General features: G+C 41.6%; 1 protein-coding gene across 1 annotated transcript in view; it reads left to right on the top strand.

Annotated features, from left to right (window-relative positions):
* The window catches only part of fbxo10 (F-box protein 10), a 115804-nt gene that overhangs the window by 76292 nt on the left and 25365 nt on the right, over positions 1-14147 (top strand). The window contains exon 8 of the mRNA XM_073024100.1: positions 9425-9700. Within this exon, the coding sequence (XP_072880201.1) occupies positions 9425-9700 (276 nt within the window). The remainder of the gene's footprint in view (positions 1-9424; positions 9701-14147) is intronic.

Raw genomic sequence — 14147 nt, 5'->3', positions numbered from 1 at the left:
GTTAAAAAAAAGCTGAAGATGAAAAGAGGATGGCTTCTACAACAGGATAATGATCCTAAACACATCTCAAAATTCACAATGGACTACCTCAAGAGGCACAAACTGAAGGTTTTACCATGGCCTTCACAGTCCTCCGACCTAAACATCATCGAAAATCTGTGGATAGACCTCAAAAGAGCAGTGCATACAAGACGGCCCAAGAATCTCACAGAACTAGAAGCCTTTTGCAAGGAAGAATGGGCGAAAATACCCCAAACAAGAATTGAAAGACTCTTAGCTGGCTATAGAAGGTGTTTACAAGCTGTGATACTTGCCAAAGGGGGTGTTACTAAGTACTGACCATGCTGGGTGCCCAAACTTTTGCTTCGGGCCCTTTTCCTTTTTTGTTATTTTGAAACTGTAAAAGATGGAAATAAAAAAGTAATAAAAACACAAAATGCTGGCAGAACTCAGCAGGCCAGACAGCATCTATGGGAGGAGGTAGTGACGACGTTTCGGGCCGAAACCCTTCATCAGGAAATAAAAAAGTAATCTTGCTTAAAATATTAAAGAAATGTGTCATCTTTAACTTTATGCCTTTTGGAAATCAGGTCATCTTTTACTCACTTAGCTATTCACAGTAACAGAAATTTTGACGAGGGGTGCCCAAACTTTTTCATGCCTCTGTATAAGATGTTGGTGAGGCCTAATTTGGTGTATTGTGTGCAGATTTGGTCACCTGCCTACAGGAAAGATGTAAATAAGATTGAAGGAGTGCAGAGAAAATGTTCAAGGATGTTGCCAAGACTCGAGGACCATAGTTATGTGAAAAGGTTGAATAGGCTATTCAAAGGTAGAAGATTTGATAGAGGTAAAAGCAGACTTTTTCTACTGAATTTGAGTGAGACTACAACTAGAGGTCATGGGTTAAGGGTAAAAGGTGAAATTTAAGGGGAACATGAGGGGAATCTTCACTCAGGGTGGCAAGAGTGTGGAACAAGCTGTCAGTGCAAGTGGTTGGATGCAAGTTGGATTTCAACATTTAAGAGAAGTTTGAATAGGTACATAGTTGGGAGAGGTATGGAGGGATATGGTCTTGGTGCAGGTCAATGGGACTGAACAGATTAATGATTTGGCATGGACATGTGGGCTGAAGGGCTTGTTTCTATGTTATAGTGTTCTATGACTGTGCAAATGCATAATACACAATTATAAATGGATTTATGCAGATGGGTTTACTGTATGTAAAGCAGAATTATGCATAATCTATATTCAGGTGCAGTCCATTTGGTTAAAATTGCCTCTACATCAGTTCTTTTCACATGAACTTTCTGTATTTCCAAATAATATAGAGGGAAAGCACTTTGAGTCTGTCTCTCTGATCTATCCCATTCCTGGCTGTTACCCTGTTGCTTTCAGGCTAATTGTTTCCTCCCAATCAGCTGTCTTCAGATCAGATACCTAGATTGCTGTTGAAAAAGACGTTTCTTGAAAATGAGAAAATCTGCTGGAAATCCAAAACAATGCAAAAAATGCTGGAGTTCCTCCAGTCTTTTCTGTGTGTTGCTTCAGACATTTATCTAGTCTTGATTTAACTTCTAGAAATGACTGTAATCTGGAGGACCCCATGTTGCTTTGAATGTATTGGAAGTCTTTGTGAGATCTTGAAATGCATCATGTAATGGGCTGGGTTGATCAGACCCGAAGACCCAAACTAATTTGAGTGTCCAGGAGCTATGGTAATAAGCATACAAGCACAACAAAGTAACTTCATCCGAATTTATTATCATAAAACAGAAAGCATAAATGAACCACACTGTGCTACAAAGATTTCCACGAAGATTTCAGGGCTCACGATTCTCAGTCGCCATTTGATGGTCACCGTTGTCAGCAGAACTCTGAATTCTGACTTGTGAAATCACCCTGGGTCTGTCCTAGGCACCTATCGATCATGATTCTTGATCTAGTTGAAGTCCCAAGAACCGAATGAAAGGTGCCTCAAATAGGGATTCAATCCACAAGCATTGAGAAATGCAGAGGCAGATACATTCTTTGGTCTTTTGTTCTCATGGCATGTCTGAGGCTGAGAAAGAATCTGGAGGTCATCAGCAAACATTTAACAAACCCATAATGGAAGAATACAATCACTGTTAACAAACCTTTAACAAATTTACAGTGCTTAACTTGTGCAGACACCTTACAATGCTGCAAGCTCACAAAGAGCTAAAGTGACACTTGGAACTTTTCAGACTTTCACCTAATATTTTTACAAAATTTAATACACCACAGCACAATCATTCAACATTCCAAAGCAAATGTTGGATCGGTGAAGCCAGTAGGATGTTAAATTAACACACACAAAATGCTGAAGGAACTCAGCAGGTCAAGCAGCATCTGTGGAAAAGAGTAAATAGTCAAGAGCTGAAGTTAAATTACCTTGCAAACTCTTTAAGGGTACAAGCCAAGAGTTAATGATGTGATTGCATAGGGTTCCAGTTAAGACTGACAGTAGTTGAATTCAGTGCAAAGCAAGCCTACAAGGCTAATCCCCAGTACTATACAAGTTAAAGCAAAATAATGGAAAACAGTTACCTGGGAAGGAGGCATTTTGGGAGGAGACCTTGTAAATCCCCTTAGAATTGTAGACAATAGATTGGAGAATTGTCTCAAAGTAAATCATGTGAACAGGAAAATGATAAAGACGTACATTTGTTCAGCAGGGGGTAGGAACAAAAGTATTAGTCACAGATTCATTAAGTAAGAAGAACTATATGGCTATGGGAATAGAATAAGGAGCTGGAAGCAATTGTATTGCTGTCTTGAAGAATTGGCACAAGAACTATGGACTCACTCTGTACTGTAAAATTTTGTTATACTGGGGATATTCTAGCTATTTCCCTAAGATAGAACAAAGTCTTTTTATTTTGTCCTGTGCCTTACCTGGTAACATCAAGGCCGGCCTCAAAACTGGCCTATATTTTCCCCCCTTTTGACAAACTAATGACTGATAAACTAATCTAATGGGAGTATTAAATCAGAATCTTGTGATCATATCTCATCAACCTGCTATTATGCTGCTTGTTTAATTGCAGCAAATTAATGTAATTAGACCCACCATCATCAGCTCAAATCTATAACGCAAATGCAAAGCTTGGTTTCTAAAGGAGTCAGTTCTGTTATCAGTGTCCTTCACACCAAGGTAGTCTCAGTTGGAAATTAACCTCAGTGAATATCAGGGCTATTATGCTGAGAACTTATAATCATACTGAATTGAATCTGTATATATTTGAATTTGTATGTTGAATTTCTGTTCGAACAGAGCGTATTGGCACATTATGATCTGTTGATTTGTATTCAGGTTTACAAAATAATGAGGCCCTGCATTTGCATTTGATTTAGATTCTGGATAATCTTTTCAACCCTCGACAATAACTTGTGTTGGGGGGGGGGTCACGGGGGGTCTTGGTATGGAGTAGACTTGTGTCCCGAGAGCTGCGCCTACCTTCACCTTTTGCCTCACCCAAATAGCAGCTAATTCTATTTTGTAAGTGACTGAAGTGAGCTGTAACGAGCTGTACAAAATGACAAAGCCAGGTAAAGGGAAGAAACAAGAAAAGGGTGCAGGAGAAGAAGATTCTGGCGAGGGCTCCACGAAGCCAGTGGGCCCAGGAGAAGCTAAAGCCAATGCTGCTAGGGCCCCAGTCCCAGCTACCGTCGAAGAAGTCCTTGAGGCGGTAAACAAACTACAGTTTGGTAGACGGGAGACATGCAGAGCACAATAAGTCAATCATGAACTTAACAGCGGCTCTAACCGAGGTCAGTAAGCGTGTTTCTTTAATGGAGGATGTCGCCGAATCGTATGAGAGACGAATCGAAGAGTTGGAGAGGCGGCTTGAAAGTCTAATATCCCAAAACACGCAGCTACAGGCTAAGGTGGATGACCTTGAAGCCCAGTCTCGCCGTCAAAACATTCGCATTATCGGGATTCAGGAGAAAGCCGAAAACAATAAGTCGACGGATTTTTGTAGCCACATTGCTTCTGAAGTTGCTGGGGGAAGAACTTTTCCATCAGCCGAATAAAGTGGACCGTGCCCACCGGAGCCTAGCACCTGGTTAAAATGGTAGGCCAAGAGCTATTATTGCGAGGCTACACCATTACCAGGTTAAAGAGCTGGTGCTACGGTTGTCTAGGGAGAGAGCTCCGCTGCTATATGACGGGCGTCCAGTGTTCATTTACCCGGATTTAACCTCGGCTACCATGAGGAAACGTCAAGATTTTCAGCACATTAAGGAGAAATGCAAAGCCAGGAAAATTAGGTGTGGATTCCGGTAACCGGCGACGTTTGTGGTTACAGTTAATAATAGCACCAGTACATTCAGCACTGCAGCCGTAGCGGAGGAGTTCCTGAGCCTAGAAGTTAAAGATTGGCATTCGGACACCGTATAAACCTAAAAACTGATTAACGCTGGATTACTGGATTCATCGTTGATAGCGGCTTCATCTGGAGACTGTTATGCACATGAGGAACTGAAAAATAGGCTCACACTAAGATGTGGGTGAGGACTGACTTATTATTTTTATATTTCACAGTGTATTAGTGAAGAGGTGTTTCTCCCGTGTTTAGTGAGTAACGGGTAGTTATCTTGCTATTCCGGGCCATGTGTTGGCCTGTGGATATAGCTTTGACTCTAGGTTAGGGGTATGGAAGTACTACTCCTGGTGTGTTTTTTTTAATTTTGGGAGGGTTTTTTGTGTTTCTCTAGAGGTTGTTACAGCACATCTATTTGTTCGAGTTACAGTTTGTGTTATGCTGTGACCATACAGCATTTTTTTAATTAAGCAGCAGATATGACATCTAATTCACATATGCACAGCACTGGTGAAGCTAAACTTGTCAGCTGGAATGTACAGGGGATGAATAGTCCACCAAAGAGAGGGAAGGTGTATGCACATCTTCGTACACTCAAAGCTGATATTTGTTTTCTCCAAGAAACACACATTAAGAAAACAGTGGCGAAAGTGCTTTGTCCCTCCTGGGCATCTCAGGTCTACCAGTCGAATTTTAGTACTAAAACTAGGGGTGTTGCAATCCTAATTAAAAAAACCGTACTGTTTGTCCACACACAAACTATCGCTGACCAGAGGGGCATACCCAGAGGGGTAAGTGGAATATTAAATTCTATACCATTGACACTAGTAAATGTGTACGGGCCCAACTTTGATGATGCAGTTTTTTTTCAGAACCTCTTTAAGGCCATGCCTAATCTGTCTGACTCTAACATAATTGTAGGTGTAGACTTTAATAGCATCTTAAACTCCCTCCTAGATAGACAGCGTCCCCAAGTTTGTTCATTTAAAAATAGTGTAACACTTAACAGTCTCATGCAATCATATAACATAATGGATATTTGGAGGCTTCTTAATCCCACGAAGAAGGATTTTTCATATTTCTCCGCAGTACATAAATCCTACTCTGGGATTGATAATTTTCTGCTAGATTTGAAATTGATCTCGTCAGTAGTCGGTTGCACTTACCATAATATACTTATATCAGATCATACTCCTGTCTCCCTTATACTCAAACTGAACCACAGAAGAGGTGAATATAGTTGGCGGTTAAATAATGTTTTGCTAAAGGATAAGGATTTTTGCTGTTATCTTTCAGATAAGATAGATCTATACTTAAGCACCAATGATGTGGGCGATGTTGATGATTCCACTCTTTGGGAGGCCATGAAGGTGGTTATTAGAGGTTGCATAATAGCATATGAGACAGCAGAAAAAAGAAGATTCAAGAAAAGGTTAACGGAAATAGATGATCAGTTGGCAAATCTGGAAGCCTCTTATAAAATAAACCAGGAAGCAGAATTACTTAATAAGATTACTGCCTTACGGTATGAGTATAATTCTATAATGTCCAAGAGTGTTGCAAAACTACTGACACAAGTCAGACAGAGGTATTTTGAGCTTGGTGAAAAGCCCCATAAGTTATTAGCCCGTCAGTTAAGACAGATGCAGGCCTCCAGGGCCATACATCGTATAAAGGCGAAAGAAGGCTTTTTATTGACAGACCCGGAAAAAATTAATAAGTGTTTTGCGGAGTTCTATGCTAATGTTTACCAATCACAAAGAGGTCCGGACGTTGAAGCTATGGAAGCATTTTTTGATCATCTGAATCTGCCCACACTGTCAACAGATTCAGTAAATACACTTGATGCTGATATAAGCCTGGATGAGATCAAGAAGGTCATCTCTTCCCTCCCCGGTAATAAGGCAGCGGGTCCGGATGGTTTTAGCATGGAATTTTTCAAAGTATTTGGTCCAAAATTGTCACCTCTGCTCTTACAAATGTTGAATCACTCCAGGACAGCTTCCAGATTGCCACCTACTTTATGTAAAGCCAATGTTTCTCTGATTCCAAAACTGGGCCGCGATCCCGAGGTGGTTTCATCATATCGCCCCATTTCGCTGCTGCCCACTGAAACCAAAATTCTCGGGAAAGTCCTGGCCAGTGGGTTAAAAGAATGCATTTGTTCTATTATTCATCCAGATCAAACTGGCTTTATGCCAGGTAGACATATGCATTTTAATTTGCATCGTCTTTTCAATATTTTATGTACAAAACATGCAGAAGAGGCTGCAGTCATTTCATTAGATGCACAACGTGTGTTTGACCAAGTGGAATGGCCACATATGATGTTTGCACTTAAGAAATTTGGATTTGGATCATCTTTCATCAAATGGATTGAAATAATTTATTCATACCCATCTGCCTCTATTATCACTAATCAGAATATTTCCTCCCCTTTTGCAATACATCGTGGGACTCATCAAGGCTGCCCCCTTTCTCCGTTTTTGTTTGCAGTTATCATTGAGCCACTGGCTGTTAGCATCAGACAGGACCCTTTGATATCTCCCATTGATATGCATGGACATAAACATCACCTTTCATTATACGCTGACGATGTCCTTTTATATATCTCCAGCCCACAAACATCAATACCCGCCCTCTGACTCTAATTAATAATTTTGGTAGTTTCTCAGGTTTCTCTGTTAACTGGGATAAGAGTGAACTAACGCCAGTCACTGCAGTGGTTAATACAGAGTATTTACAGTTTATTCCCTTTAAAATAACTTATGATAATTTTTCCTATCTTGGTGTGTCTATTACAAAAAACCCAGATGACCTTTTGCAAGTGAATTGGCGAAACAAAGTTGAACAGATTAAATGCAATATTGACTTTTGGAAAACCCTTCCAATTTCTTTGGTGGGGAGGGTTAACACAATCAAGATGATTGTACTGCCACGATTTCTTCATCTTTTCCAGTCAATTCCATGTTTTATTCCTCTGTCATATTTTAAGCAATTGGATTCAATTATTATACCCTTTATTTGGAATTATAAAGCCATTAGAATTACTAAGAAAACAATTGTCAAAGCCCAAGGAAGCAGGAGGTTTTGCCCTACCGGATGTTAAAATGTATTACTGGGCTGCCCACCTATCCATTCTTGCATGGTGGAAAAAAGGCCCACCCTCTACCTCAGACTCATGCCCAGCATGGTTACTCATAGAGCAAATGCTTTGTAAGAAGACTTCCTTACCTGCTCTCCTTAATAACCCCACTGCAGTTAGTAAGTCACATTTAGTAACAGCTTTGTGGTTGGCAGCACTATAAGAATTTGGAAGCAGATTCAACTACACATTAAGGCCCCAAAAACTTATATTGACACTCCGATCTGTGACAATCATTCCTTTTTGCCAAGCCTGAATGATACTGTTTTTTCATCCTGGAAACAGAGTGGCATCTGTAGTGTAGGTGACCTCTATATTAATGGAAACTTTGCCTCATTTGTGCGGTTACAAGCAGTTTACAATATCCCTGCATCTAGTTTTTATAGCTAATTACAAATTCGAGATTATATTAGGAAATATATCCCTAATTTCGAAGTTTTAGACAAACATGAGTCCCTGGAGGCAATAAATAAATTTGATCCGGTTACTCGTAGTGCTGTATCCTATTTTTATCAGATCCTACATAATGGAGCTCAGGTGAATACTGCAGGTCTTAAACAGGCATGGGTGGATGAATTGGGTATAGAACTGACAGAGGAGGTCTGGGATGAGTGTTTAAAGAGTATACATGATTGTTCGGTCAATGTCAGACACAGACTTATACAGTTTAAAACAATACATAGACTCCATTATTCCAAAGTTGCACAGCTTCTATCCTGATGTTTCACCACTTTGTAATAGATGTAAATCTGAGAACAGTAACTTGTCTCATTCATTTTGGTCATGTTGTAAGCTTTATGCATACTGGAGAAGTATTTTTCACTGTTTCTCTGAGGCTTATGGGAAGTGGTGGGAAGCGGACCCGCTCATAGCCATCCTTGGAGTAACAAGCTCCCTATCTTCAGCCAATAAGTATGAAAAAAATGGCTGTATTGTTTGGAATGGTGATTGCTAAGAAGTTAATCCTGCAAATGTGGAAAATGGACTCTGTGCCTTTGTACGATCTGTGGCTGAGAGAACTGGCAAATACTTTACATTTGGAGAGACTGAGACTATGTAATGGGGACAGAGGGGACATCTTTGAAAGGATATGGGGCCCTGTATTGGACTTTCTTACGGGGTGAGGTCTGAGGTTTTTTGGTGCGGTGCACCTCTGCTGTGTATGTTTACTTTTGCCTTTATATTATTCTCCCAAATATTTAATTTGATTTTGTTATGGTCGTGGTTTTTGTGGATGTGCTGTATTTTTTTTGTTGTTCGTTAAAAAAAGAATAAAAAATATATTTTTAAAAAATAACTTGTGTTAAATCCATTTTATTCTGAAGCTTCAGGTGCTAATTCTTATCTGCCCATTACAGTCATAATTTTAGTGCTAATGTTGATAAATCCTGTCTGATTCAGTTATCAAAATCCGTGTATCAGTGACATCCTGTCATTGTCAGATTTCGACTGTCCTGTAAAGTTGTTGTTGAACTTGATGGGTAGAGTTAAGAGTCCACCATTCCCTACCCCAACACAGAGACCAGAACCCTTTGCCCGCTGTTAGTAACAGAGCGACTGATGCAGTGGAATGGCAATAGAGAAGAGCCAGGAGAGTGTATATGAATGGGGTGAAGGGTCGCAGCCCAAAGCATTAACTGTTTATTCGTTTCCGTACATGCTGCCTGACCTGTTGAGTTCCTCCAGCATTTTGTGTGTGTTGCTCTGGATTTCCAGCATCTGCAGAATCTTTTGTGTCCGTGAATGGGATCTGTCTGCAGTTATATCAGCTGCCAGATGAAATACTGGAAAAGCAGGGCTTCAGCAGGAACGGACTTCAGAGACAAAAAGGAGAGCATAAAATTCAAAAGTTCAGTGCATTTTGGACAATGTATTTTTGGATTTTCTTTACCTGATAAGAGTTTTATTTCATTCTCACATGTCTGTACAGGTAATAAGGGCTGTGGTGTGTGGGTTATGTCCTCTAGTCTCCCACACATTGCTAATAACCAGATCAGCCGCAACAACATCTATGGAGTGGCCGTCTTCTGTCGTAAAGATGATACAAACGACTACCTCAATGACCAAGGAGGCAACGAGAATTTCAGTGATGAATGGGAGATTGTCAATTGGGAAAATGACTTTGACAGTGATGAGGAGCGATACACCTCGCACAAGCCAATCACTGTAGCACTAATTGAATTTAACAACATCAATCACAATGGCGGTAAGTAGATGATCAAAGTTACAGCAATCTGTGAAAGTAACTCTTTGGAGCGAGTCATTGAGCATGGAAAGGCCCCACAACCCAACTCGTCCATGCCAACTGTGCTGCCTACTGAGCTAATCCCATCTGCCTGCATTTGGCCCATAGGCCTTTGAAGCACTCCGTTAATTACCTTGACAGAGTTTACCCGCCTCAAACACTCTTACTGGCAGCTCGTTACAGAATACACACCCCCTTTACACAAAGAAGCTGCTTGTTATATGTCTCTTGTCAGATCTTAAACCTGTGCCCTTTTATTTTAAATCACCCACTCCATGGGAAAACAAAAACTACACTCTTTCACCCTGTCTATGCTTCTCATGTTGTTATGTAATTCTATTAGGTCACTCCTTAATCTCTTAATTTCTGGGGAGTGAAGTCCTGGTTTATGAAACCTCTCCCTGTTAATCAGGCCCTCATGTGCCGGCTGGTGGCGTAGTGGCATCAGCGTCGGACTCCAGAGCGAAGGCTCCCAAGTTCAAATCCAAGTTGGGCCACCCCCGAGCATGCTTTCCATCTGTGCCATGTAAAAAAAATACAAGGGATACAAGGGTTGAGTCAGGAACTTTCATATCATGACCCGGAAAGGAGACCAATCCTGACCGCGCGCCAGACGACAATGGCTGACTGTCTGGTGCGACATGCTAAAAAAAAAGGCCCCCGTGTCCATGTAAGGTGCTTTGTTTTCTGCACTCTCTCTAGTTTTATCTTTCCTATAGCAGGGTGGCCAGAGCTGTACAAACCACTCCGTATGGCCTCACCAAAGCCTTATATAACTGCATCATAACGCCCAGCTGCTGTACTCAGTACCCTGACTGATGTGGGCCCTCACCACCCTATCTAACTGTGATGCCACTTTCAGGGAACAACACACTTGCCCCCCTAGGTGTTTCTATTCCATAGCACTTTCCAGGGCCCTACCATCACCATTCACTCAATAAGTCCTACCCTGTTTTTATCTCTCAAATTACAGTACCTCACTTACCTGGATTGAAATCACTTACCATTCCTCTACCCACATACCTAGCTAATCAAGATCCCCCTGTAATTTTTCATGTCTTATGTTCTTAGAACCTTTTGCACAGTGTGTAACATCACTTATTTTAGTAACATCTGCAGACTTGCTAGCTGTGTCTTGTAGATTCACATCCAGATCGTTTATATCAATTACAAACAACAGTGGTCCCAGCACTGACCCCTGTGACTAGACATAAGCATCCGGTATGAGAAACAATGTTCGACCATTACCCTCTTCCTCCTACTACCGAGCCATTTAAGAAGTTAATCTGCTATCTCCCCCCTCCACCCCCCCACCCCTGGATCCCATGTGATCTAACCATCAGACTAGCTTGCCATGAGGGACCTTGTTGAAAACCTTGCTAAAGTCTGTATAGCCTGTAGCCACTGCCCTATCCTCATGTATCATCTTGGTTACCTACTCGAAAAACTCCGAGTTTTGTCAGACATGACTTCCATATGCAAAGCTGTGTTGACTGTTCCAAATCAGACCTTCTCTCCAAGTGTTGGTGGATCATGTCCGTATGCAATTTAGCACCACCAATGTCAGACTTACATGCCTATGGTTTCCCACAAGGTCCAAGAATCTACCATATGGACCAATTCATTTTGACAGTTGAATACTGCACATCAGAAGCACGCTAATCAGTCACAAACCTGGGATAGGATGGCTTAATTTTTAAAAACTAATCAATTTTGCCTAATTGAGCACATGATGGGAATTAAATAACTATCAGAAATCAGCAAGTATTTTGCTTGGTCATTCCGCACAGAGTATTGTGAGCAGTTTTGAGTCCTTTATCTAAGGAAAGGTGTGCTGGCATTGCAGGGAGTCCAGAGGAGGTTCATGAGAATAATTCCAGGAATGAAAACATTAATGTTTGAAGAGTGTTTGATGGCTCTGGGGCTGTACTCGCTGGAGTTTAGAAGAATGAGGACGGAAATCTCATTAAAACCTATCAAATATTGGAAGGCCAAGATGGAATGGATGTGGAGAGGTTGTTTCCTATTGTGGGGGAGTCTAGGATCAGAGGGCACAGCCTCAGAATAGGGTTTTACTGTTCTCCTTGTGTGTGAAGTAGGAAGTACACAATTCAGCAGTAAGGCAAACTCCACTCAACTGAACACAGGAGTCAGGATGCGGAGGCCATGCTCTGGGTGCTTTATTTGGGCAGCACATGCACACACACATACACACACACATGACTGCAAATGAACCTGAAAAATACTGTAAGTCTTAATGCAGCAAACTTATGACAATTAAGTCGCACAGTCAAGAAATCAAAAATATATGAATTTGGACTTGTATATATAATGCTCTTCTCATGTAGTCCAAATGACCTTGAAATTTAAAGGTGGCTGCGCACTCAGAATAAAAGTCAGCAGGGCTGTATTTCAAAATAAAAGGCTGAACACTCCCTGCCTGCCATCTATGTAGTAGTAGGCCTCCGTTAGTCTCAATAGATCATGGATTTGCACCTTAGAAAGATTCCAGGGCACAAGCCTGGGCAAGGTTTTTTTTGCTGGAAGACCGGCAGTTGCCCAAGCTGCAAGTCTCCCCTCTCCACGCCACTGACGTTGTCCAAGGGAAGGGCATTAGGACCCATACAGCTTGGCACCGGTGTCGTCGCAGAGCAACGTGCGGTTAAGTGCCTTGCTCAAGGACACACACGCAGCCTCAGCCAAGGCTCAAACTAGTGACCTTCAGATAACTAGATGAACGCCTTAACCACTTGGCCTCGTGCCAACCTGCCATCTATAAAGATGTCATAAACAAGTTAATGGAACAGTTACAAAGTTCAGTCCTACTTTTTGAGAAGGAAAACAATCTCAGACACAGGCCTGAAGAATTTCTTGCTGGGCCCTTGCTTTGTCACCATGGGCTCTACTTTGCAAACTCTCAATTATTTTCTTGGATGCTGTGTTAAGAATGCCATGGGTCAGTCATTTCGGGCTACTCTGCTGTCTTTCAGAGGCGCAACATCTGTTAGAGCATAACTCACCATTTGTGGCGAACTTGCAGTGTCTGCAGATATTCTTGTTTCCATTGTCTCCAGAATTGATGAGCTAAATTCTGCTTTTGACATCACTGCTGTTTATAGAGGTCCGTTTCTGTAAAGTTTCCGGTTGGGGGTGCTGCACAGTGTTTCTATGTGAGAAGTATAGCAGGACAAAGAATCAAAGGTGAGCTTGCATCTGTAGAGACTGGAACCATTGGCCTCAAGTTGATAATTTCCATTACTTCTGCCACGCGAGTGCACAGAATGTCATAATTCAAGCTGGAAGATCATCTACAGATCAGCATAGAATCCAAGATTTTCCTCAACACTCCAGTTATGTGCTCCTGCGCACTGCCCATATGTGAGGAGTGTGGTGGATTAGCATCCCAAGTGTAACCTTGGCTGTTGATGGAGCTGTGCACCTTAGTCCTTCACAACTGTGCATATCGCAACTGGTAAGTTGTTGGGGACACGAGACACTGCGATGACACTCTCTCCATTCACTGCTGTCTGATCACACAGTTGTTTTTCTACATGCCTTTTGCATCTTGATGGCTGCCCAGATGTCTTTTCATTCTAGGATCAGTTCCTAGTCTTTCAAGATTTCAGGATTTTCCACCATACCCTGGATTCACCCTGCAGTTTTACCTAGCAACTGTGTGTTGGTTAGAGAAACTGCAGCTCAAATCCAGTGTCTTCCCCACATCTATCTCAGGAAGCAGGTTATTCTGGGACGTTCTGTTGATACTGATGCTTTGCAAGAGACCGTGTTGAGGCTGAGAACTGGAGTTTACTTTTTCTTTACGGTTAACATGGTTTGTGAAAGGGCTGTACAGTGAAATTCTCTCATTTTCCAGAAGGTTTGTTCTAGAGCTGTGAGAAGCAGACCTGTAGAATTTCCTTAAACATATCATCAGCAAGGTCCCATCCTAAGTGCAGCTTCTGTGTGAGGTGTTCATTGCCAGAGTTTTGTATGCTGTGAAGATATCTCTCAACAGAAGTGGGATTTGGGCTTTATTATCCAGCAGTGGGATCTGTTCAGCAAAGCACTTGAAGTGGGTGTGATAGAGAGCAGCCTCTGAAGTTGCTGTTTCTTCGTGATTGTCTGAATGTCGTTATGCTCAATTGGTGTTGCAAGTGTAAGAGTAATGCCATCATTCCATGCTTCAATCTGATAACCCATTGCTCTTCTACCTGATCTCTCCATTACACCAGCAGATGATGAATTGCCATGGATGATCAAATAACTCTGATTGGGCTAAGGATACGTTGCTGTGGTCATTGAACATGGCATATATCTTGAAAGCATTCTCACAATGGCATTTAGGATGCACTTTAAGCATATCTTGGAACAGGATTTAGTGACTACACTGCTGTTACCATCATCTGTG

This window comes from Hemitrygon akajei, chromosome 2, assembly GCF_048418815.1.
Source record: "Hemitrygon akajei chromosome 2, sHemAka1.3, whole genome shotgun sequence".
NCBI classification, from domain to species: domain Eukaryota; kingdom Metazoa; phylum Chordata; class Chondrichthyes; order Myliobatiformes; family Dasyatidae; genus Hemitrygon; species Hemitrygon akajei.
Note: the sequence above shows the minus strand (reverse complement) of the source record. Positions and strands in the feature narration are given on the sequence as shown.